The sequence below is a fragment of the Cnephaeus nilssonii genome, assembly GCF_951640355.1.
Source record: "Cnephaeus nilssonii genome assembly, chromosome: 20".
NCBI classification, from domain to species: Eukaryota; Metazoa; Chordata; class Mammalia; order Chiroptera; family Vespertilionidae; genus Cnephaeus; species Cnephaeus nilssonii.
The window spans coordinates 41,612,057-41,637,226 of NC_137091.1; the positions used below are offsets into that span (position 1 = coordinate 41,612,057).

At 59.9% G+C, this 25,170-nt stretch overlaps 2 protein-coding genes across 6 annotated transcripts; one reads left to right on the top strand and one right to left on the bottom strand.

Moving 5' to 3' along the window:
• Positions 1-1,322: 1,322 nt before the first annotated feature.
• Positions 1,323-9,174, top strand: KLC3 (kinesin light chain 3). 3 transcript variants are annotated; one of them, XM_079800756.1, is made up of 13 exons: positions 1,323-1,439; positions 4,432-4,697; positions 5,090-5,320; positions 5,596-5,665; positions 5,975-6,194; positions 6,522-6,609; positions 6,684-6,785; positions 7,160-7,333; positions 8,068-8,158; positions 8,234-8,274; positions 8,356-8,462; positions 8,618-8,681; positions 8,962-9,174. In XM_079800756.1, the coding sequence occupies exons 2-13, from the start codon at positions 4,440-4,442 to the stop codon at positions 9,031-9,033; spliced, it is 1,518 nt and encodes a 505-aa protein (XP_079656882.1). In that variant the 5' UTR covers positions 1,323-1,439; positions 4,432-4,439; the 3' UTR covers positions 9,034-9,174. The 3 variants fall into 3 exon arrangements, 2 of the variants coding, with proteins under 2 accessions (XP_079656882.1, XP_079656881.1); XR_013815233.1 differs by having other exon boundaries at positions 8,068-8,274; positions 8,356-8,478; positions 8,962-9,029; XM_079800755.1 differs by having other exon boundaries at positions 8,068-8,274.
• On the bottom strand, positions 8,316-24,025 carry ERCC2 (ERCC excision repair 2, TFIIH core complex helicase subunit). Of its 3 annotated transcripts, none has more exons than XM_079800754.1 (24): positions 23,977-24,025; positions 23,545-23,644; positions 22,275-22,352; positions 22,140-22,202; positions 21,838-21,951; positions 19,628-19,744; positions 19,420-19,536; positions 18,988-19,111; positions 18,799-18,895; positions 18,524-18,657; positions 18,283-18,451; positions 16,487-16,605; positions 14,560-14,629; positions 14,402-14,471; positions 14,211-14,312; positions 12,853-12,916; positions 12,196-12,317; positions 10,877-10,969; positions 10,712-10,784; positions 10,413-10,483; positions 10,149-10,292; positions 9,867-10,010; positions 9,301-9,399; positions 8,316-8,532 (listed from the first exon to the last, which is right to left on the bottom strand). In XM_079800754.1, exons 1-23 carry the CDS (start codon positions 23,979-23,981, stop codon positions 9,307-9,309), a joined length of 2,283 nt encoding a protein of 760 aa, XP_079656880.1. In that variant the 5' UTR covers positions 23,982-24,025; the 3' UTR covers positions 8,316-8,532; positions 9,301-9,306. The 3 variants fall into 3 exon arrangements, with proteins under 3 accessions (XP_079656880.1, XP_079656878.1, XP_079656879.1); XM_079800752.1 differs by having other exon boundaries at positions 8,316-8,611; XM_079800753.1 differs by lacking the exon at positions 8,316-8,532 and having other exon boundaries at positions 9,269-9,399.
• Between the last annotated feature and the right edge of the window lie 1,145 nt (positions 24,026-25,170).

Here is a 25,170-nt window from a genome sequence, read left to right on the forward strand (position 1 = left end):
CAACAGTCCAGCTGGTATAGCTCAGTGGATTGAGCATTGTCCCATGGACCAAACAGTCCCAGGTTCGATTCCCCGACAGGGCACATGCCCAGGTTGCAAGCTCGATCCCCAGTAGGGGGTTTGCAGCAGGCAGCTGATCGATGTGCCTCTCTCATCGATGTTTCTCTCTTTCCTTCTCCCTTCCTCTCTGAAATCAATAAAAATATTTAAAATAAATAAATAATTTTAAAAAGTACGGAGTTTCTTGACCTTACAACCCTCTCCAGCTACTGATCCATTTCTGCCTTCTTAAAAAAAAAAAGTGGAACAACAAGTCAATGTTTCTCTCTTTCTCTCTCTGAAATCAATCAATCAACCAGGAGGTCAAGGTTCAATTCCCAGTCAGGGCACATGTCTGGGTTGCAGGCTCATCCCCAGTAGGGGGCGTGCAAGAGGTATTATTTGTATTTCTGAGGGTTGTATTTCTGAGGGGAGTGCGTGTGATCAATGATTCTCTGTCATCATTGATGTTTCTATCTCTCTCTCTCTTCCTCTCTGAAATCAATAAAAATGTATTTTAAAAAAAGATGCCGTTCTGACTATACAGAGCCCTATCTTCAGGAGCCGACATTCTGGGGGGAAGGGGGCCAATAATGTAATACATGCAATCAGTAGCTAATATTTGCTGAATGCTTCCTAACCATTTATTAACTCATTCTGTCCTCACAGCCTTTGACTATCCCCATTTTACAGATTAGGAAACACGAGGCACAGGGTGGGTAAGTTACTTGCCCAAGACCTTGCACAGCTAAGTGCGGAAATGAAATTTGAACCCAGAGCCCAAATTTTAGCCATGACATCACCTCCCCAATAATGTGCTGTAACGTCATAATGTGATATATTACATGAAATAATTTTAGGCCCTGAAAAGTTTGTGAAGCAAATCAGGACGGGAAATGAGGTAGCGCTTTTGTGGGAGGGTGTCATTTAGAAGGGGCCATCAAGGAAGGCCTCCCGGAGGAAGCAGCCTTTGAGAAGAGACCAGACAAATGGTCAAATGTTTGAGAAGGTCCATGCTGGAGGCACAACCAAGGCAAAGGCCCAGCGGCTGAAACTGCAAGAAGGCCATGGGTCTGGGACCCAAAGTTTCCAAGTTCTTAAGGTTCTAGCTCGCGAGGCCCCCGTTTCCAGGCCTCGCGCACGCCGGACGTGCACGCCGGACTCACCCTCAGATGGACGGGCCCTGGAGCTCCGGGCCCCGCTCCCGACTCAACTTCCCCCGGGCGGGGGGCGGGGCCGGCCTCACCTGCGGGGGCGGAGCGCCCGGCTGCCCCGCCCCTCGGAGGACCCGCCCACGGCCCGAGCCGCGGGGCACAGCTGGGAGCCGCGGGGTGTGCGCGGCTTTCGGGACGCGGCCGGGTGCAGCGCGCAGAGTGGGTCCCGGAGCCGGCCGCGCTCAGGTGGGCGCCGGGAGTGCAGGGCGAGGGTCCCCGGGGCCGCGAGGATGGAGGCGGGGGCGGTGGGTGAGGGCTGGGCCTGGCGCACCCCTGGGCCCGCTGGCCTGGCCACGGGGACCGGCCTGCGGGCCCCTGGACGCCCCCTGCCCCGCCCTGGGGCTCCGCGAGCTCCGGAGGCCCAGCTGGGACCGCGCCCCCTCCCCCGTGCGCAGGTAAACAGGAGCGAGGGCGGGGCTTAGGAGGAGCGAGGGGGGGGCCTTAGTGACCGCTGCTGGGAAGCTGGGGTGCACGGGGCTGGGCTGGCTGGCCGGCCAGGGTTAAGTTGTGTGGCCACACGACAGGGACCTCTTGCCTGCGAGCATAGGGAGATAGCGTGTGCGTGTGTATGAGAGATGGTGTAGGAAGCTCAGGTGTGTGTGATGGTGTAGGAAGCTCAGGTGTGCGTGATGGTGTAGGAAGCTCAGGTGTGTGCAGAGATGGTGTCAGGCTGTAGCTGTGGGTGTAAAGGGGAGATGAGTTGTGCGTGTGGCCTTGCCAGGGCGTGGAAATCAATTCAGTGATGTGGAAATGTGGGCTACCTCTGATTGTGTGTTTGTAATGCCGTGCATGTGTGTTGCTGTGTGTATGGGAGGGAGTTGAACTGTTCATAGAATTAAGTGTGAGTGTGATCAAGAGGCTGCACGGCTGTAACACGGGGGAGTGGCAGGGAGGTGTGCAACAGGATGGCTTGTGCGGTGTGATTACCATTGTCAGCTGTGTGGTGACGCACACGGGCTGAGCACGTGAAGGGGAGTTTGCCGCTTGGGGGACTGTGTGAGTGTGGGAGCTGGTGTGCGTTGTGGGAACAGCCCCAGAGCTGTGTGGCTGTGCGCTCGCTGTGGCTGTTACTGTGGTCGTCAGTCGGATGGTGGGTGATGCAGGCGAGGCTGTGCGTGGAGCATCGGGCTTAGCTGCCCGAGATTGTGCGTGATGTTGTATAAATCAGCAAAATTTTGTGAGTACTGGTTGTGGTTGTCAAATGGCTCTCAAACTTGTGTGATTGTGTTTGACTCTGTATGGGGCTTGTGTGTGAGGTGTGAGGCTAAGGATGGTGTGACACACACACACACACACATATACATGTAGAAAGGGACTGACAAATGCACAGACGTATACGTTGAGGGTGATGAGAGTCTGTGGGCTATAAGACCCACAGGGCTACAAGCTGCCCTTACTGCGGGTCTCGGTGTATATGCAGGAACGGCCGGGCTGCTCGTGGTGGGTGGACAGCGGTTGAGTGAAGTGTGTTCGGAAACTGTGGCACCGCCTCTGATGGTCTCCACAGCCGTCCGTGGCCTGGGCACCCACTTGTGACAGCCTGAGTCTGAGTTCAGGGGCCATTTGCACACCCATGTTTGGAGCTCTGGATGTGCAGCTGTGTGTGCCACGTGCAGGAGCACAAATCCCTGGCCGGCCCGGCAAGGGGGTGGGGGTGTTGGAGGAAGTGGGGAAGATGGTGAAGGTCGGTCACCTGGGAGCGTGTGCGCAGGGAGGAGGCGCTGGGCATGCAGTGGAGACCGGCTGCTGGCGGGACTGAGTGTGGGCGAGGGCCTGTGTCATGAGCATGAGGGCAAGGAAACAGCCTGAATGTGAGACGTGGGATTTGGTTATATTTTTGCGGGTGAGAGAGTTCGTTTCTGTGTATGTTGTGTGTTGGCTTTTATATCTGAGGAAAATACACCAGTGCTTTGGGTTGTATTTCTGAGGGGAGTACGTGTGTGTGTTTGCCTGATTTAGTCTGTTGTATTTTGAAAGGAAAGAGTGGATGTGTGTGAGTGTGTTTATTGAGTTTTATTTTTCAGAGGAGGAAAGTGTGTCCAGAATGTGTTATATTTCTGAGAGGAGAATGTGTCGTACTTTGTATTTCTTTTTGTTTATTTATTTTTATTTGTATTGATTTCAGCGAGGAAGAGAGAGAGAGCGAGAGAGAGAAACATCAATGATGAGAGAGAATCATTGATCAGCTGCTTCCTGCACATTCCCCACCAGGGATCGAGCCTGCAACGTGGGCATGTGCCCTTGACCAGAATCGAACCGTGACCTCCTGGTTCATAGGTCGACGCTCAACCACTGAGCCACGCCGGCCGGGCTGTATTTCTAAGAATCCCTGCGGAGGGTGTGTGAGAGTTGTATTTCTCAGAGGAGCGTGTGTTTGTGTGTGAGTGTGTATGTGAGGGCTCCAGAGGCACCACCAGCTGTGCATTGGCTTCGTCACCCACATACAACCACACGAAGTCCCACGTGTTATGATCTGGGCCTCAGACACTCAGCTGTCACATGGCCAGTGACATCCATGGGCCACGCCTGTCACATGTGTGTCCCAACATGCCTTGGGCTGGCTGGGCCTGTCTGCAGTGGAGGGCGGACGCCTGTTCTCTCAGGGTCTGTCAGCTCCTCAGGGCCCGCGAGCCCACACATGGGGTCCCCCTCGCCGACCCCCATCTAGAGGCACCTTTGCTTCCAGCACCCCAGCCCCTCGGCCCTCGCCTCCTGCCCTACCTCCCAGCCCCAGCGGTCCGACTGGTTCGCAACAAAAACACCCTAAGAATGAGCTCACCGTGAGGCTGCCGCCTCCACACACCCCGCCCCACACGCCCAGCGGAGGAGGGCGCCTCCCGTTCCCGGTCACACAGCCAGGAGGTCGGGGCCAGGGGACCCGGGGCCCTTGGGGTGCTGAGGGCTGGCCAGGTGAGCCGGGGCAGGTGGGAGGCCACAAACGGGCATTGCCCTCTTTGGGTTAGTCAGACGTGGGGTTTTGGAGTTGTTCTCGGCCCTGAGAACAGGCAAAGGGAGACTAGAATGTTCCCAGTTGCGGGCTGGCCGGGATGGGTGTGGGCCAGGGTGCTGGCGGGAAGCAGGAGGGCACGGGCTGGCGCCCAGATGGCGTCGAGGCTGAGGGCCCGGCTGGCCTGGCCTTGGCTGTGACTCCCCAATCCTGGCTGCCCCCCCCCCCCAGGAGCAGCAATGTCCGTGCAGGTGGCGGCCCCCGGAGGCGTGGGGCTGGGCCCAGAGCGCCTGAGCCCCGAGGAGCTGGTGCGGCAGACGCGACACGTGGTGCAGGGGCTGGAGGCGCTCCGTGCGGAGCACCGGGGCCTGGCCGGCCACCTGGCAGAGGCGCTGGCCGGCCCGGGCCCGGGGGCGGGCCTGGAGCTGCTGGAAGAGAAGCAGCAGGTGGTCAGCCACTCGCTGGAAGCCATCGAGCTGGGGCTGGGCGAAGCCCAGGTACGAGGGGTCCAGCTCTGGGGGGAGACTCGGACCTGGGGGGAGGTCCGGGCAGGAGGGTCCACATTTGCAGGGGGTGAAGCCTGGGGTAGGTGAGACCTAGGGGAGCCAGGTTGGGGAAAGGGGGCTCTAGGCCAGAGATGGGGTACCTTGAGTGTGACAAGTACCCCTGAACCTGCCATAGCCCTGTGCTCCTGGGGGACATGGGGGGGACGTGCAGCCCTGGGCATCTTGTGTGCCTGGGTGAAATCAGAGGGGTCCCTGGCGGCCTCTGTGCCCCCTTGGAGTCACCTGGAGGGCTCTCTGCAGAATCTGGGGGATCCTGGTCTGGGGCAGGGGTGTCTGGCAGGGTAGGGACCGGGCCCCTGACTCTCGACCCCCCACCCCCTCAGGTGCTGTTGGCCCTGTCGGCCCATGTGGGCGCCCTGGAGGCCGAGAAGCAGCGGCTGCGAGCGCAGGCCCGGCGGCTGGCCCAGGAGAACACGTGGCTGCGGGAGGAGCTGGAGGAGACGCAGCGGCGGCTGCGGGCCAGCGAGGAGGCCGTGGCGCAGCTGGAGGAGGAGAAGGGCCACCTGGAGTTCCTGGGGCAGCTGCGCCAGTACGACCCGCCTGCGGAGAGCCAGGTGCGCGGCGGCCACGACGTGCTGGGGGCCCGGCCCTCCTTAGACACCCCATGGCTCCCCATTCTCCATGGAGCCCCGTGTTCTAGGCCCTCAAAGACCCCCCAACCCACTGGGCTTCCTCAGAAGCCCTCAGCTGTTCCTGCAGACCCTCACCAAGCCCTCAGGACACCCTGAGGCTCCTGACCACCACCTCCCTCACACCTGGGGTTCAGGACCCCCATCTCTAAAACTGAATCCCAGCGCTGTGACTCCCCACTTTCCTGTCCTCTCCACAGCAGCCTGAGTCCCCCCACCGCCGAGACAGCCTGGCCTCCCTGTTCCCCAGTGAGGAGGAGGAAAGGAAAGGTGGGTGTGGGGTCCGTGTGACTGGCTCAGCCATGGAGGACGAAAGGCTGAGCGGGAGGGACTGCTGGACCCCGAGGCCTCTGAGCAGGGCGGGGGTCAGGCAGGGTGTCGGGAGGACGGAGCAGGTGGCTATGGGGTGACTGCGTGGGTGAGGCTGGGTGCTGAGACCAGGCAGGCAGGTAGGTGCCTGTGTTCACATCCCAGCGGCCTGGGATCCCAACCTCAGAAGGCAGTGCGGGCCCCATGGTCCCGGGGTGAGGCTGTGAGGGGACAGGAGGCCTGCAGTGACGAGGTCCCTGCCACCCCCAGGTCCTGAGGCGGTGGGGGCCGCAGCGGCGCAACAGGGGGGTTACGAGATCCCAGCCCGCCTTCGGACCCTGCACAACCTCGTGATCCAGTACGCGGGGCAGGGCCGCTATGAGGTGGCCGTGCCGCTGTGCCGCCAGGCCTTGGAGGACCTGGAGCGGAGCTCCGGCCACTGCCACCCTGACGTGGCCACCATGCTCAACATCCTGGCGCTGGTGTACCGGTGAGCCCGCGCTGGCTGTGCCGGAGGGGCAGCCGGGTGGGAGAGGGGACCCTGGGGCCGGCGTGGGGCACTGGAGTGGGGGTGGGGAGGGGGGGCAGAGATCTGGGAGGCCACGTGGACCCAGGCAGAGAGGAGTCAGTGAGTGTGGGTGACAGAGACCCCAACAGAGTGGGGGCGATTCCTGGGGTGGCCAGAGGCTGGGCAGTGCTAGACTCAGTTGGTGTGGGGAGACCTGGAAGGGACCCCCAAAGGGTGCCACTGTGCCTGGTTCAGCCGGGCCCTGCGACCCCACCCTGGCTGACCCCCGCTCCTTGCGCTGCCCCACAGGGACCAGAACAAGTACAAGGAAGCCACAGACCTTCTCCACGACGCCCTGCAGATCCGGGAGCAGACACTGGGCCCCGAGCACCCCGCGGTGAGTGGGGCCCGGGAGGAAGGAAGGGCCGGGCTGTGCCTTCCGACTCCTGACCTGCCTCCCGGACCCCACAGGTGGCTGCCACCCTGAACAACCTGGCTGTCCTGTACGGGAAGCGCGGGCGGTACCGGGAGGCGGAGCCCCTGTGCCAGCGCGCCCTGGAGATCCGCGAGAAGGTCCTGCCCTGCCCAGTCCCGAGGCCCCTCCCATTTGACCCTGAAATGTTCAGTTCTGTGGCTCTGTGACCCCTGACCTTTTAGGCCCTTCTCCCTGACCTCCGTTTGACCTTGACTCCTGACTCTGACCTCTCCTAACTCACCTCATACGCCCCAACCTGGTACAACCCCCTCCTCGATATAGTCATTTGAACTTGCATCCCAAGGTCAAGGTGGTTTCTGGACCACCATGACCTCTGACCTGATGAAGCTCCAGTTTGGTGTAACTTCTGCCCAACCCCATGCAATTCTCCACTTTGATCCGGTAACCCCCAACTCGTGACCGGTTATGGCCGCTGGCGTCATGCGGCCTGCCAATCCCGGATGACCCCTAGGTCCTGGGCGCCGACCACCCGGACGTGGCCAAGCAGCTCAACAACCTGGCGCTGCTGTGCCAGAACCAGGGCAAGTTCGAGGAGGTGGAGCGGCACTACGCCCGAGCCCTGAGCATTTACGAGGCCCTGGGCGGGCCCCACGACCCTAACGTGGCCAAGACCAAGAACAACCTGGTGAGGCCACGTGCAGGGGAGGCACCCTGGCCTTGGGGGTGGGATGTGGAGGCCAGGAGCCCCCTCTGCCAGGCCCATGGAGAAGGGGCTCCCTGAGACTCCCAGCTGGGCCCTGACTGGAGACCGCGGAAGAGGCAGGAAACGCAGGTGCTGGTAGCCAGGGCACGGCCCCGGGGAAAGAAGCCGGAGACTGGCCGGGAGCGGATGGCAGCATCAGGCGTTTATTGAGCTCTAGATCCCCTTAGTGCCTTCCCTGTACCGTCCATTTGTTGCTTTTTGTTACTCCTCACCTGAGGATATTTTTTCCATTGATTTTTTATTTAGAGAGAGTGGAAAGGAGGGAGGGAGGGGGGAAGAGAGAAAGATCAGTGTGAGAGACACTTGGACTGGTTGCCTCCCGGGGCTAGGGATCAAATCTGCCGCACAAGCACGTGCCCTTCACCGGGAACTGAACCCGGGACCCTTTGGTGCACGGGCCGGCGTTCTAACCACTGAGCTCACCAGCCAGGGCCAGACCACCCATTTCTCAAAGGACCCTGGGAGGTAGGTGTTGTTGTGGCCCCCATTTTGCAGATGAGGAAGCAGAGGCACAAAGTAGAGCAGGGACCAGGCGGAGCCAGGAAGCCCCCTGCCCTGACCACCGAGGCAGGAAGTGGTGGGGCTGCGAGCTCTGCTGTAGGCGAGGCCTGGGTGGGAGCTCCCGGAGCCGAGCTCACCGGCCACGCCTCCCACAGGCCACAGCCTACCTGAAACAGAACAAGTACCAGCAGGCGGAAGAGCTGTACAAAGAAATCCTCAGCACGGAGGACCTGCCCGCCCCTCTCGGTGAGCCCCCGTCCCTCCTGCCCCCCTCAGGGGCTTCTTGGTGTCCCCACCACAATGCCCCCATCTGTCCCCCAGGAGCCCCCAGCACAGGCAGAGCGGGTGACGCAGAACAACAGGTGAGGCCGGGCTTTGCTTCGGCTCCCGGGTGGGAGTGGGACTGATGGGATGTGGGGACTGATGTCCCAACGCCCTCCCAGACCCTTCGCCGGAGCAGCTCCTTCTCCAAGCTCCGGGAGTCGATCCGGCGTGGAAGCGAGAAGCTGGTCTCCCGTCTCAGAGGCGAGGGGGCGGTGGGAGCAGCCGGGTGAGTGTTGGATCAGGTCAGTGAAGAGCCCCCTGTCCTGCTCAAGAACCTTCCATGGCTCCCATCTCCCCTGTGACAGTCAAACCCGGTGGGTGCTGGAGAGGTCTTCCCAGGGCGGGAGCCAGGCCCCCCGGACTCACTCGCTCCCTCTGCAGGATGAAGAGAGCTGTGTCCCTCAGCACGCTGCACGTGGGTGGTGCAAGGGCTACTGGGGCCCAGGTGAGGGGGAGACGGGCGCACCTGGTCAAGGATGGAATGGGGGGCCATGCTGACAGGCCAGGGGCCAAGGGAGGGGACAGGCTGGCACTGGGAGCCGGGGTGGTAGTTGGAATGGACCAGAGGACGGACAGAATGGATGGATGGCTTTACTTGGGGTCAGGGGTGGACATGAGGTGCAGCCGCTGCAGTGGACAGCTGGCAGGCAGGGTGGGGGCTCTAGTGCAGCTGGAGCAGGTGTCCGGCCCTCGCCCACCCTCAGCACCCCTTGTGCCTTCCCCAGTTCCCCCACCAGCACCTGAGCGAGGCCTCTCGGACCCTCAGCGCCAGCACCCAGGACCTGGGCCCCCGCTAAAGTCCACAGGACACGTGCCTGCAGCTTCCGCGAGAGGGGAGTCCTTTCATCCCCCTGCCGGGCGCCCCGCCCCCTGGGACACCCTGTGTATTGGGCTGCCCTCTCCTCTGCTATTAAAGGCTGTCGATCTGGCCGCCAGGAATGTCTGCTTGAGGTCTCCTTCCTGCACAGACCTTCCCGCGCCTCCCAGAGGCCCCTCCAAGCCCCTGGGCCCAGGGCCAGGTAACACGCGCAGTCGCCAGGAACTCCTTTATGGCCCTGCCCCACCTCGCGCTACAGCTGCTGTGCAATCTGCTCGATCCTCCGCAGCGTCTCCTCGGACTCCAGCTGCTCCAGGCTAAGCAGGGACAGGCCCAGCTGATCCTCCTGGCGGGCAAGGACGGGAGGGTGAGGCCAGGGGCTGGGGGACAGTGCTGCACTTCCCCACACGCCCCCACGAGGAGACGGGAGGGCCCGCGGAGGCTACGGGACAGCATGCTTGAATTTGGAAACACCCGTGGGATGCAGAGCCTACTATCCCGGCAAACAACACAGACCGGGAGGAGGTGGCGGCCAGACAGCGGTGCCCAGGCTGGGGCTCAGGCTTCCCGGGGCTCCGCCTGCTGCTCACCCCAGCTCTCTCGCCCTTCCTCCTTGGGGCTCACGCACCTGCTCGTCTACCGTGGCGTCTGTAGCCCTTGACTCCCACCAGTTCCCAGGCCGGGCGTGTGGGTGCACACAAACCTCCCTTTGCCACGGGCAGGCTGGGTGAGGGCGTGGGGAGGAGCGAGACCTTCCCGAAGCAGCTTCGCGTGGGAGGCTAAAGGGAAGCAGGGCGGGCCCCTCCAGCTCACCCTGTGGAAAGGCTGTGCCATCTGCCTCAGGAAGTACTTGGCCACCTGGACCCCCTCGTCCACGGTCAGGTTGAGGTTGGCGTCCGTGAGGTGCTCCTGGATCCAGCGAGGCAGCTTCCCCCGCTTGTCCGCCCGGGCAAACCGCTTTGAGCAGGAGGCGGGAGAGAGGGGAGGTGTCAGGATTCTGGGGTGGGGGCTTGGGCTACCCGGCCCGCCCCCCCCACCCCCCATCAGGACGATGATGAGGGGAACAGCCAGGTTGGGCGGGCCCCTGACCCCCACCTTGTCAGCGAAGACCATGAGGCCGTAGTCCGTCTTGCCCCTGATGGCCCGACCCACACACTGGGCCGCGTGGCGCATGGCGTCGAAGGTGAGGAAGTCGTTCTCTCGGATCTGGAACTGGTCCCGCAGGTATTCTAGCCGCGCCTGTGGTGAGATGGGGCCGAGCCCTAATGCCTGTCCCTCTGCATCAGCCCCTTCCCCGTGCAAATCCTGGGGGAGCACCCGAGAGAGGCCCTAACGTCCTGTGACCCCAGCGCTGCTCACCTTGAGGATGCGGCTCTGCGTGTAGACGTAGGGGACGCCAAACATGATGACGGCCCGCCCGAAGTGGTGCACTGGGTGGGGCGGCAGCGAGAGAGGGGTTACCCCCAGACCAGCGGGAGAGAGCCACCCTCATGCAGCCCAGGAGTGGGAGGAGTGGGGGTGCTCTGAGGGCCCCACCGGCACCCGGGGACGGAGGGAAGGGAGGCCCGGGCGTGCCCAGGCTGTGGGCGTCCCCTGGGGAGCAGAAATGGCCAGAGCTCCAGGAAGGCTCGGGGAAGGGGAGAGCCCAGTCCACTCACCAAAGTCGATTCCCTCGGACACTTTGCCTCGAGCCACTGAGAGCAGGATGGCCCCACGGCCGTTCTCGCAGGCCTGCGCAGGGGAGGCCAAGACAGGTGCGGCCCTCAGAGCTGTCCCCCGGCTCCAGCCGCTTTCAGCTCCCCCTCCCCCAGTCCCATCCCCACCTCCTGGTACTTCTCCAGGGCCACGCTGGTCTCAGCCCCGTCTTGGGTCTCAATGAAGAGCAGCTTGTTCCTCTGGATGTTCTCGAGGATGCCCTGGAGGACACGGCGGGTCAGTGTGGCGGCAGGAGGGTTCCGCTCTCGGGTGTCCTTGCTAAGCTCAGCTCTGCCCGGCTTTCCGGGCTACAGACCACTTCTCTCCCCCGCGGAGACCCCCAGGGAGGGCGGCGGCACCGCAGCCTCCTTCTCGCAGGAAACCTGTGATCCCGGCAGGGAACCGGTCCCCACACCCACCTCTGAACCAGTGGGGCAGGCACGTGGCCCAAGACGGCCAGTCGGGACCCTCCCCGCCCAGCCACTGACTGGAGACAAGATTTCCTATGTGACGCTGTAATAGAGACGTGTGGCCAGGACAGACACAGAGACAATGGGACAGGACAGCGGGTATAGAAACATCCCCCTCACAGATGGTCACCTGTAACCCTCAGCGGGGAGGAGCAGGAGCAGCCGGATTTCCATATGGGAAAAACGGAACCTTGACCTGGCCTCACACCACACACCCAGAGGAACCTGAGGTGCTCACAGACTAGATGTGAAAGCTAAAGCTACAGGGCTTTCTTAGGGAACACAGGATACCTGCTCCTGGGCAGGCAAAGATTTCTCCAATAGGACACAGCGGGCACTCGGGATGTGGGGCATGGGGGCCAGTAGCCCCTCCCCCTGGGTGGAAAGAGCCCGAGGACAAAACCAAGGTCTTGGCCATGAGTGGGTGAGCTCCCCACCCCAACTCCCTGGTGTTCGGATTAAAGTTCACTATCTCACCTCCCGCTGAGAGCTGGGCCAGGGGCGCTCGGAAGCAGAGGACAGAGCAGCCCCTGCCCTCCTGCGTCCTGCCGCCCCAGTCCCGGCTCCCCATTCCAGAATGCCCGTGACCTCGCCCACACACGCCCAGTGCACTCCCTGCCCGAGTTTCTGTCCAGTCTTAGTTCTCCAGAACCTTCCTCTTACAGCACAGCACCCAGCGAGAGTCTTGCCTGCTACCCAGGTCAAGCCATATGCGCTGGGGGGCACAGGCATGGTGGTCACCCCAAAAAGAACAGCAAGGAAATCAGGAACAGGGAGGCAGGGGTGGTTCCTTCTCCTGAGGGGCAGGCCTTTGAGGGCCCAGAGGCTGTGATGCTGGTTCTTAGCTGGAGGTGGGGGAAGGGCCTAGGGCACACACTATCTGTTCTTTAAACCGTTCCTGTGCGTCCTATACTCTCCCTGCACCTGTGACACAGCCGGGCAGAGCCAAGACTGAGAAGCCGGGGCGGCGGGCGTACCTGCTCGTACCAGGAGGCCACGGTGCTCTCCATGTACTGGTAGCTGGTGAAGAAGGCCACGATGCCGTCGGGGACCACGGCCGACATCTCCAGCAGGAGGTTCCCATAGTTCCGGATCACCGCTGTGAGGGGTCAGAGGTTGCCCCCTCCGCTGGCCTGGGTCCTCTTTCCCACTCCCTACCAGCATTCCTGTCTAAAGCCTGGTCTTGAACTTGGGGCTCACAGAAGCCCCAGTGAGCCATCTGTAGGGCTGTTCACACACACACTCCACTTCTCCTTGCAGGCCAGTGGGAGCAAAGCACCCCTGTCCCCCGAAGTTAGGCCTGGCCTGTGACTGGCCATGGCCAATGAAAGGAGGGAAGAGGCTGTGTGCCACTCCCAGGTGGGCACCTCTGTAGCCATTCACCACGATCACCACGATCCCTCCTGTCACGTCTCACCACAGCCGTGACGTGCCCAGAGGTGGAGGTTCCCAGAGGCGACAATGGGCAGGCCCCCCGCAATCCCCAATGCACGGGCCAGGGGCAAGAAGCAACCTCTATGTGACGCCACTTGGACTTGGGAGTGTTTGTTACCACAGCAAGACAGGCCATACTGACTGCTAAACCTCCCCTCGGAACGAAACCAACCCCCGCCACGAGCTCCACGGCAGCATACCAATATCTTCCCGGGTCTCGAATTTGGAGCTGATGGCCACCTGGTCGTTGCCACGGCCGATGATCTGAGGGGAGCGGGAGACGTCATAATAAGCGAAGCAGCAGCAACCACCCTGACGTGTGGTTCTGGTTGCCAGCTAGTGCTGTGCTAAGCTTTTTATAGACACGGTGTCATTGAAGGAGCGCTCGGCTACCCCGTTATCAGTGCTGCACAGAAAAGTCGCCGAAGGCGCAGGAAAGGTGAGTCGCCTGCCCAAGGCCACACGGCAAACAAACAGCAGAGACGGAGCTGAACCCACGTCTGCCCGTGTTCCCAGCCAGCACGCACGCGCCAGCCAGCCCAGCCTCCAGCCAGGCGGTTCCAGGAGAACGCTTCTCACCGTGACCTTGACAGCCACTGGTGCACCCCCACCGGCCCCTCACAGAACCATGCTGCCGTGCATGGCCGGCACGGGAAAAACAATCCCCACCGCCGCAGCACTCTGGGAAGTCCAGACACTTAAGTCCGCACAAACTAATGGAGGACGAAACCTGCCCAGCCCTGAGTCCAAAGTCCTGACTGATCTCCCTTTTTGACTCTTTAAAATGTTTCACTGCTGCCCAGCTGGTATGGCTCAGTAGATTAAGCATCATCCCATGCACCAAGAGGTCACAGGTTCGATTCCCGATCAGGGCACATGCACCGGTTGTGGGCTTTGTCCCCAGTAGGGGGCATTTGGGAGGCAGCTGATAGATGTTTCTCTCTCATCAATGTTTCTCTCTCTCTCCTCCTCTCTCTCTAAAAAAATAAAATAAAATAAAAATCAATAAAAACATTTAAAAAAATAAAATAAAATATTTCATTGCTGAAATAATCACATGACTTTGACCAGAGGATGCTACTCAGACCCTGTGGGTCTGACACGGCACACAGCACACGCCTTGTTTCTGAAGTCGGGGAAATTCTCAAACACCCCTGGCCCAAGAGCTTCAGACGAAGGACCCAGGGTTCGTGTTGTGATGCCCAGTTTACAGAGGGGACGACTCAAAGCAGAGGGTCACTTGCCAAGGTCACAGCCAGACAACGAACCAGCAAAACCATGTTAACCAAGAGCCTGGCCCTGGGCCACATTTTACACCCACAGCTCACTCTCCCCTCCACCGCCTGGGAGATCACAGAGGAGGCATTCCCATTTTACAGATGAGAAAGCTGAGACTGGGAGAGCATGCCGCAGGGAGTGCCCAGGTCTGTCTGAACCCAGAATCTGTGCCCTGAGCTGCAAAGTCCTCCTCCTGCCTGATCAGTGGAGGGAGCAGACCGAGGAAAGACAGCCACTCGCTTCCATCTTCCCACCCGTCACCCACCCCTCGCCCACGTACCATGGGGCACAGGCAGACGCGGGCCAGTGTCATGGTGAAGGTTGCCATGGTGACAGGGTGGAAGTCCAGGATCTTGGGGTAGATGTCCAGTGGGGACAGCGTCTGCAGTGGGGACGACAGGAGGGATGTTAGCAGGACTGGGCAGAACCAGGAGCCCCCGAGGGGAGGGCGGGGACAGAGAAGGTCCTCACCCCAGATGTGATGATGACAGACTGGAAGCGCTCGAAGACGGGTTTGATGGCCAGCGAGGCGTCCATGCAGCTGTGGGAAGCAGACGAGGGTGGTGAAGGCCAGGCCAGGGGGGCGGAGGCCCCACAGTCCATCCATACCCCCGGGGCTGAGGGCTCACCTGAAGTGCAGGATGGGGTTGGCAATGGTTGGGGTCCTGTCGTCAAAGGGCTCGATGATGATGGTGAAACCTACAGGAGGCCGGTGAGAATGCTGGGGTGTCAGTGATGGCCATGCCCACTCACCAGTCCCCAATAGTGAACGGGACCAGCCACCTGTAGCCCAAGCCTAAGCCCAGGCTCCTGAGTCCAAAATACACCCCAGCCTGCCCGCTTGTGCTCAGAACCAACACCCGCACACAGTCAGGGAGGTCCATCCCCTCGGGCTCTTCCAGGCCACGAGGGCCCGCCCTGCCACTCAAGCCTTCCCCTCGCCTCCGTCTAACCAGCAGGAGGCCGTCGGCTCGGCTCTGCTCCGAAGCCGATCTGCAATCTGCCCCCGCCCACCCCCAGTCCTCCCTGAACCACAGTGGTCGCCTCCCTCACTGGGCTCACAGCTCCCACCCGTTGTGCTGGGGACACAGCAGAGACCAAGACAGCTCTGGCCCTGCCCTCTCAGGGCTCACAGTTCAGTGATGGGGACACAGACCTGTCCCCAGACAATGACCACCCGAGTGGCAGGGCTGGGACGGGAGAGACCAGAAGAGGAGGCCAGGCCGAGCCTGGAAGTCAGAGAGGGCTTCATGGAGAAAGGACATTCTACTAAGCCGGAATCGAAAGGAGGAGGAGGTGGTTGGGGGCTGAGGAGGATGGGGAGGGTATTCCAGGTAAAAGTAAGTGAGGTGGTGCCTGGTCGGTGTGGCTCAGTGGTTGAGCATTGACCCACGAACCAGAAGGACATGGTTCAATTCCCAGTCAGGGTTTTGCCCCAGTAGGGGGTGTGCAGAGGCAGCTAATAAATGACTCTCTCTCATCATTGATGTTTCCATCCCTTTCTCCCTCTTCCTTCCTCTCTCTGAAATCAGTAAAGAACAAACAAAAGTAGCACATACTAAGAAAGTGAGGTGTTGGCAGATGGGGAAGTGGGGAGGAGAGGAGGAAGGCAGCGGAGGGAAGACAGCATGGGACAGAGAAATGGACGCAGAAGGAATCTTCCAGGGGGACTTGCTTCCGATGGGCCCTGGGGTGGGGGAACGGGTTTCTGTCCTCCCCGAGGCCGGGCGCAGCCGCAGGCCACTCGGCAGGCCTGACCTGGTTTCCTGGATAGAGGAGTAATCCCCGGGGATCGGACTGAGCTCTGGGCCAGTTTAACGCTGAGGAAGGGAAGGGGATGCTGACCGATAAAGGCGAGAGCCTCCGGAGCGCTTCCCCTCTCGCGGCAAGCTGGAAATCTGAGCATCACCCTCAGCTCCTCCCCCCATGCTGCCCACACCAGACACCAAGTCAGTCCTGGCCTCCTTACCTCCCACCTCCCCCAACCCTTCCCCTCCCTTCCCTTCCCCTCGTCCAGCCCTGGCCAGGCCCCATCTATCCTGCCCCCAGTCTCTCGGGAAGAACATTTCTAAAGTGCAAATCTGCCCCTGCCCCTCCCTTGCTCAGAACCTGCCATGGCCCCCAGTGCCAACAGGAACAGAACAAGCAGGTCCTGCCCTGGCTGGTGTGGCTCAGTGGATAGAGCATCAGTCTGTGGACTGACGGGTCCCGGGTTCAATTCCAGTCAGGGGCACATGCCCAGATTGTGGGCTCGATCCCCAGTAGGGGGCGTGCAGGAGGCAGCCAATCAATGATTCTCATACCATCGTCACTCTCCCTCCCCCTCCCCCCTTCTCCAGTCTGCAGCCGGAGGGAGCCTCTGAAAGCACAGATCTGAGCATGAGGCTCGCTCACTCAGAACTGTCGGTGCCTCCCCAGTGCCCTCAAAGCCAAACTCCTGAGCCCAGATCTACAAGGTCCCAAGGGTCCAAGTCCCACAGACAACCCTCCAGACTCCACTGGGATCCTGATTCCAGCTGCCAGGGGGCCGGCCGAGGCAGGAAGAGGCGCACTTACCCTTGGCGTAGGTGCTGACTAGGGTGGCAAAGTTAGCCAGGAGCGTGAGCGGGGAGAAGTCCGCGAGGTCTGCGATCTCCAAGGTGTGCAGGAGGGAGCGGAGGCGTTCAGCGCAGAACCTGGCGGGGCGGCCAGACAGGGTGAGGGGGAGGAGAAGGACGGACAGGACCAGCAGCCCCTCCTCCGCTGTCAGAGCTCCCATGTCCACAGCGAGGGCAGGGACTGGGCTGTGCGGGTCGCCTCTGTGCCCGCACATTTACCGTGCACATCGGCACAGAGAAATAAGCACACACCCGAGTCATGTGGTCCCACGTCACACGTGGTCACAAAATCTCCCCACTAAGACTGGGAGCCCGGAGGGCAGGGGCAGGGCCAACGCTGTCTCGGTCACCACGGTGTCCCCAGCACAAAGCAGGTCCTCGGGAACATGTAGGAGATCCACAGCCACACCCAGAATCCCAGCCACGTGAGTCCTGCTCGGCCACATGTCACACACTTATACCCAGAACCTCACGCCATCTCAGTCACACTCGGCCACCCTGCTGACACACACAGCATCAGAGTCCCAATGCTCACACACGCTCGCAGTCTCACACACGCCGTCACACTCATGCACACAAACACTGACGACCGGGCCTCAGGCTCTCACCCTTGGGGACAGGCAGGTCACGGAGCAGGACCGCCTGGCTCCAGAGTTTGAAACCTGCTCCTGAATGTCATTTCTTCAAGTCTGCCGTCTGCATCCCCTCCCACCCCAACTCCCGGCTGGATCGGGGGTGCCCCTGGGCTCTCCATCCCAGCCCCAGCTGCTCAGGTTGGTCTCTGTCTGGAGATGGGTCTATCTCCCCACTAAGACTGGGAGCCCGGAGGGCAGGGGCAGGGCCAGCGCTGTCTCGGTCACCACGGTGTCCCCAGCACAAAGCAGGTCCTCGGGAACATGTGGTGGGTGCTAGGACCCCATCTCTGCCCTCACAAGCCTCCCCTCTGGGGGGAGGCAGGCAAGGCCACACCGAGGGCTGCCCCACCCCTCAGAGGCAGAGCAGCCCGGGGCCCCGGCGCCCCCAGGCCTGGCTTTGCACAATACCCCACGCAGTGCGGGGTGACGGGCATGGCTTCCCCCGGGCCACAGTGTCCTCATCGGCAGTAGGGACACCACAGGGCCGCCATGAGGCAGGAGCACTAAGTGCTTAGCTCATCATCAGCCTAAGACAGGGCCGGCACTGCCATCGCTGCTTTCTCATGAGCCACCAGCCGCCGGCGTGAAAGGGGACCCCCTCCCCATTTTACAGAGGAGGAGCCTGAAGTCCAGAGAGGACTGGTGACTTATCCAGAACAGCGAGCCCCGCCCTCCCGCCAGATCCGTTCTCCGGTCCTCAGGCTGGGGGTGGGGGGAGCAGTGAGAGGCCCTGGAGGGGCCCAAGCGCCCACCCGCTGGGTCGTGTCAGGAGCCCCTCCTCAGGGCCTGGGGTGGAACTGCCTCCGAGCTCTCCCAGGTGCCCTGCTGGCTCTCCGCCCTGCCCACCCCTCTGCAAACAGTGTCTCCATCCAACGCTCCAGGTAAATCCTCTGATCAGGCCACGTGCAGCCTGCCAGGCCCCTGCCCAACACAGGATCCCGGGACCAGCTCCGACCCGGCCCTGGGACCCACCTGCTCTGGCCGACAGGTGCCAGGCATGCTCTCGCCCCCACTCCTCACTTACACGCCTGACATGGGCTACAGGGAGACCCCAGGCCACAGGTGCAGAGGACAAGGCTGTCGGCAGGGACCCGACCCCCCCGCCGGCGGGTGGGCGCACCTGAGGGGCTTGCGCTGGATGCACACGCGCTGGGCCAGGCCGCTCAGGAAGGCGGGGGGGCTCTCCTGCACCACGTGCTGCACGCGCAGCCGCCACTTGACGTACTCCAGCAGCCGCCGCAGGAAGCCCAGGAAGTGCTCGGCCGTGCGGATGGAGCCCGGCACCGCCTCTGCGGGGACAAGGGGTCAGCCGCCACCCCACGGGGAGGGGACAGGGAGCGGCCAGGCGGGCGGCAGCTCACCCTGCAGCACCTCGTCGGGCAGCACGGGGTTGGCCAGGTGGGCGTCGGTTTCCCGGGCGACACTGGCCTCCCGCAGCCCCTCCACGAGGCGCCGGTACTCCTCACGCAGGCGCTGCTCATCCGTCTCCTTGATCCTGCAGGGAGACGGGGTGTAGGAAGAGGGGTGACACCTGAGGGGACATCGGGACAGGCCTGGTGTTCTGGAGGCCGGTCAGGCAGGGGCCGGATGGCAGGGGCAAGGCGGGCACAGGGTCTCCTGCTGCCCGCACCCCCACCTGAGCACTGTCTTCTGCAGGGTCTCCAGGTTGCCCTGGCATCTGTCCAGGGTCCGGCGGGTGAGGTTGACGCTCATGGAGTCGATGCAGACATTGTCTGGAGAGGGGGAGAGGGGAAGGCCCGGCTCAGGCAGGCAGAGACTGGGCAGCACTGAGGGGCTGGCATCACCTCCCTGGCGCCCTCCTCACCGATGTTGTGGGCCTCGTCGAAGACCACAACGGCCTTGCGGGCCAGCTCCTTGGACACCAGGTCTGCAATCTTGGGGTCCAGGAGGTAGTGGTAGCTGTAAACCACCACGTTGGCGTGTAGGATCTGGCGGCAGGGGCGGGGGGGGGGGGGGGGATAGGGTTACACCAAGCCTGCCTGCCACCCCTAATCCCTGAACCATGCTACCTCCCACCCACCCACACTACCACGTCACTTCCTCACAGGCCCACAGAGGCGAGGCGAGGACAGACAAACACAGGCCAGGCACAAAAATAAGCAAGTTGACAAGAGACAGACAGAGGCACAGACCCATAGGGAGATGCAGGCAGGCAGGCAGACACAGGCAGTCAAATGGGCAGGCAGCCTGCGATCCTCACACATGCCCTCTGCCCACCCGCTGCCAGTCTCCTCACCGAGTACCGGGCAAGGAAGTACGGGCACCAGCCCTGGCGCCGCCCCACGGCCTTCAGGTCATCCAGGTTGTAGATGCCAGCAGGGAGGGGCACCTGGCGCCCATGAATGTCAAATTCCTGGGGCAGGGCGAGAGGGAGCCTGGGGGTCAGAGAGGTGGGCCGTCACAGGCTGCTGCCCGCCCTCCCTTCGCCCCGTCCCGGCGGGCACCTCGTAAAAGCGGCAGTGGGGCAGGCTGGCGTCCCGCTGGTACTGCGCCCGCACGTAGGAGGCTGTGAGGCTGTGGCATTTCCCATCCACATCCTTCCCAAAGCGCAGGGGTGTGACCTGGGGAGCAGGGCGGGGTGTGCGGCTCAGCACCGACACAGGCTGAAAAGCCCGGCCGCTCCTGGACCCCGGGGCTCTCCGCCCCAGCCCTGGGTGGGATGGGAAGCTGCTCTCTCGGGGTGGAGCTGGGGGATTTTTGGAAAACTCAAACCTCAACCTGTTTCAATAATAAACAGTTAAGACACTTGGGAACTTACGGCGGGGGTGAAAGCATGGCAAAACTGTTACCCTTAAGTTATTCCTTTTGAAACATTAAGCCCTATATATACAATGGACAAGGAAACATTGTGACAATGTGGGTGGACCTTCAGGGCATTATGCTAAGTGAAATAAGTCACTCAGAGAAAGACAAGTTACATATGACCTCACTTATGCAGAGAATCTAAAAAAAAAGAGAGAGAGAGAGAGAGAGAGAGAAGAAACAACCAAGCTCATAGACAGAGAAGAGATTGGTGGTTGCCAGAGGTGGGGTTGGGATGGGTGACATGGGTGGAAGTGGTCAAAAGGTACAAACTCCCAGTTAAATAAAAAAAGTCCTGAGGGCGCACAGCATGTGACTATAGTTAATACTATATTGCATACTTGAAGGTTGCTAAGAGAATAGATCTTAAAAGTTCACATCACACACACAAAAAAAATTATAAATATGTAAGGTGACAGATATTAACTGGACTTATTGCAGTAATCATTTCGAGATGTATACAAATATCAAATCATTATGTTGTACACCCAAAACGAGTATGTCAATTAAACCTAAAAAACAAACACACACACCACTAAGCCTTGAAGATTCTTTACTGCAGGGGTCCTCAAACTTTTTAAACAGGGGGCCAGTTCACTGTCCCTCAGACCGTTGGAGGGCCGGACTATAGTTTAAAAAAAACTATGAACAAATTTCTATGCACACTGCACATACCTTATTTTGAAGTAAAAAAACAACGGCAAAAACACCCGCCTGTGGCCCGCGGGCCGTAGTTTGAGGACGCCTGCAGTGTGTAGATTAAGGGTAACTGCTCCATACCCTAACCCTAACCCTAACCCTAACCCTAACCCTAACCCTAACATGAGAAGAGGGTCTGGTCACACAGCCTGACAAACTGCCTTGCCCCTGCCCGGTGTGCCCTCCGAGGCTCTGCTGGTGGCAGCGTCACAGCCCAGGGCTGCCTTTGCCCCACACAAAGCCTTTTCCTTCACCAACAGGAAGGCTCTGCGGCTGCCGACCCTTCCCTCCCGCTTTCCCATTTCGTCAGCCGCCAAGGCCTGTGCTGCTATCTCATTAGCCTCCATCATCTATGTTATTTCTGACATATTCTTACAAATAATTTTACAGAATATCTATTCCACGAGTTACACGTAAAGTGCTGAGAACAATTTCTGGTGCAGTGAGCCCTGTGCCTTTATAACATAATTAAATAAAAACGAATATTCTATGTGTCATATATCTATTAATATCATGAAAATTTCTCATATTCTTCTAGCTCTTTGTACATGCTAAGGACTATACATACATCATCTCACCTAATCTTATCAACTGTATGAAGCAGGTACTTAGTTATACTTATTTAACAGAAAGGAAAACTGAGGCCCAGACTCCAGAAATCACCTACGCAAAAGTACACAACTGCCCAGCCAGTGTGGCTCAGTGGTTGCACATCAACCCATGAACCAGGAGGTCACGGTTCAATTCCCTGTTAGGGCATATGCCCAGGTTGTGGGCTCAATCCCCAGTGTGGGCATGCAGGAGGCAGCTGATCAATGATTCTCATCTTGATGTATCTCTCTCTCTTTCCCTTCCTCTCTGAAATCAATAAAAATATATTTTTAAAAAACTTACACAACTAATGCTTCAGAGCCAGGAACCCAGGCCTGCTGGACTCTAGGAAGTGCCTTTGTAACCTCTCCTAGCCTGGGGGGAAAGTGGGAAGGCTCCCCGAAAGAAGTGTGCTTGCCTTGGCCACGAGCAATGAGTCGACTTTGAAAAGTGAGAAGAGAATTCTGTGTGTGGCCCCTGCTGATCTCCCCGAGAAAACACCTGGTGGATGAAGGGTTTCCTCACCCCAGGGCTTAGGGCGAGGGGAGGCGTGGGCACTCACCTCCGGATGAATGCACAGGTTCTTCCGAGAGCTCAGCGCCAGCCCCAAGAACGGCAGCTTCTCACCCTCCTGCTTCTCGTAGAAGTTGAGCAACTTCCGAAGCTCTTCAATCACCTGTGCCAGCCCAGGAGGCAGGGGACTTGGCCTCCCTGAAAGCACAAGCCCCCTCCCTGCCAGGCCCCAGCCCCTTCCCCAACTTCCCAAACACCCCCCCCAGCAGTGATGGCAACCACCGGGGAGGGGGGGGGGAACCAATGAGGCCCAGGAAACCTGGGGGAGCTCGAAGATTGGCCCCAGCTCACCTTCTCAATCTCGGGCACTGTCCTTGAGCAATAGATGAGTTTAGTCACCTCCAGCGGATACGCCTGCCAACGACAGTGAGCTCAGCCCTGGCCCCTTCCCCCTTTCCCCCTCCACAGGCCCAAAGGGTCACTTACCCGCTGATATGCCATGATCAGGGCCAGCAGGGACACTGTCTTCCCAGTTCCCGAGGGCATCTCCAGAACGCCATGACCCTGCGTGTTGGGAGTGAGAGGAACAAGACAGAGATGCTCAGAACTTCAGGGGCACAAACTCTGGGAACACCCCCTCCCCACTAATACCACCATCTTGGAACAGCAGGACGACACAGCAATGGAAAGTCTGGGCCCCAGGAGCAGTGGATTTGAACCCCACTTCTGCCACCTCTTTGTTGAGGGGTCTTTGGCAAGTGCCTTCACCTCTCTGGCCTCAGTAGCCTCATCTCTAAAATGGGCCTAATGAGCTCTAATGAGAAACTGTGGGTTAAACATTTAGCATAGTATCTGAATATAGTGAGCCCCTTTTTCTTTTATTTTTTTAAATACGTTTTTATTGATTTTAGAGAGAGAGGAAAGTACAGGGAGAAACATCAGTGAGAGAAACATGGATGGGCTGCTTCCTGCACGCCCCCTACTGGGGACCCAGCCACAACCAGGATGTGCCCTGACCGGGAATCGAACCAGGGCAGGAGAGGGGGCTCGTCCAGCTGGGCCACAGGGCTAGGAGGGCCCTTTTTCTTTTAAGTTAGCAAACCCTCCCAGCACTTACTCTGCGCCTGGCAGTTTCTTTTCTTTTCTTTCTTTCTTTTTTTTTTTTTTTTTCTGGCAGTATGTCTAAGTGTCTTACATCAGGGTTTGCCATCTTGGGCTCTATTGACATTTGGGGACGGGATAATACGTGGTGGTGGAGGGCTGCCCTGCGCACTGTAAGATGTTTATCAGCATCGATGGGCTCTACCTACCATAGATGCCAGCAGCACCCCCACTCCACCCATCTGCCACCCAGAAATGTCTCCAGACATGGCCGCATGTCCTCTGGGGGGTCAAAACCCTCCCCAGTTGAGAACCGCTCCCTGACTTAGCGAATGCACCCATGTAACCCTCCCACGGGCCTCTGAGGCGGGCGGTGTTGCTACGCCCATTTCGCGGAGGTGAAAACGACGGAACAGGGAGGTTAAGTGATTGACCCCAAGGCACACAGCTGTGCGTCCAGGATCCCAACTCAGGGAGCCGACCCCAACGTCTACATGTTCCTAACCACGGAGCAGCTCCTGCGGCTGCTGCTGTAACTAGTGTTGCTTTAGGTGAGGGTTTGGCTCTCTATCGAGGACCTCGGGTTTCCGTCTAGACCTCCTGCGTCCCCGGGGGCAGCCCCTCCGTCGGGCGGGCGGCGGCGGGCCCCACGCACCTTGGCGTCGAGCGTGCGCTTGAGCTCCAGCATGTAGGAGAACTGCTCCGGGTAGATGTAATCGTACGGGAAGTAGACCAGCAGCCCGTCCACGTTGAGCCTGGCGGCGGGGCTGTCCGGTCAGTTCCGCGTCCCCTCAGCCCCCCTCCGGCCCCTCTACTCCCCAGTCGTCGGGCCGTGAGAGGTTACCTGCCGGGCGCGGCCCGTCGGGCCCCCCCGGACGTACCCCAGTCCCCAGGAGCCTCCGGGTCTCCCCCTCGGCATCGCCTCGCTGCCCATCCCCGTTACCGCACCGCAGGTCCCCGAGTCTATCCCCACCTCACCCCCTCCGTCACCCCTCGCCCCGCAGCGGCCCCGAGAGCGCCCACCAGTCCCCCCATCTTCCAGGGCCCCGCTCCCGCAAGGGAGCCGCAAACCCCGGCCCCCTCTCACTTCATGGCGCCGGTCGCGGCTGGAAGCGGCGTCAACCCGCCTCCCTCATGAATATTCAGTGAGGCAGGACCCGTGGGGCGTCCTCGAGGCGCCGCTCCACCTTCCTCACAACGCCATTGGTAGATCCCGCCCGTCACTCCGCTGGGGTGGAGCCAATCGGGATAATGCGCGTGCGCACGGCAATGCGAGGGCGGGCTCCCGAGAGAGGCCCGCGTCGCTGAGGATCGCCGAGGACCGAGAACAAAACAGGAAAGGAAGAGAACCGAGAGAATCGATCCCATTCATTAGGATTTGGTCTTCCCGCTTCTGCCCAGATTATCTGAGGAGCGAAGAGAGTCTAGGGGGAATTGGGGACGCCTTCGGGGTCCACGAGTTAGGAATGGCTTCACCGTACCAGACAAACATGCACTTATAAAATACCTGCTGTGTCCTAAACTTCTCTGGGATAAATAACTCCCTTCATTTATTGAGCTCCTACTATTTGCCACATACTGTCTTAATCAGGCAGTAATACAAAGGCACTGTGGTTTGGTGGTTAAGTTGTGGACTTTGGAACCAGAATGCTTGGGTCCAAACCCTGACTCCACTCTACTACCTGCGTGACCCTGACCTAATTACTTAACTTCTCTGGTGTTGCATTTTCTTATATTCGAAGCATGTAAAATTAGGTTATCTACAGTGTAGGTGACACTTTAACCCACATAAAGCTGCTAAAACTGGGTTTAGCACATATTAAGATTTCAATAAATGCTCGCTTTTATGTGTTTGCTTCAGAAATAGCTGTGGGGCGCCCTAGCCGGTTTGGCTCAGTGGATAGAGTGTGGGCCGGTGGACTGATTCCGGTCAAGGGCACGTTCTCCAGCCATGGTCCGGGTGCGTGCTGGAGGCAACCAATTGATGTGTCTTTCTCACATTGATGTTTCTCTCTGTCTCTTCCTCTCCTTTCCACTTTCTCTAAAAATCAATGGGAAAATATCCTCAAATGAGGATTAATAAAAAACAAGACCAGCCAAAACCGATTTGGCTCAGTGGATAGAGCGTCGGCCTGTGGACTGAAGGGTCCCAGGTTCGATTCCGGTCAAGGGCATGTACCTTGGTTGCGGGCACATCCCCGGTGGGGGGTGTGCAGGAGGCAGCTGATCGATGTTTCTCTCTCATTGATGTTTCTGGCTCTCTGTCCCTCTCCCTTCCTCT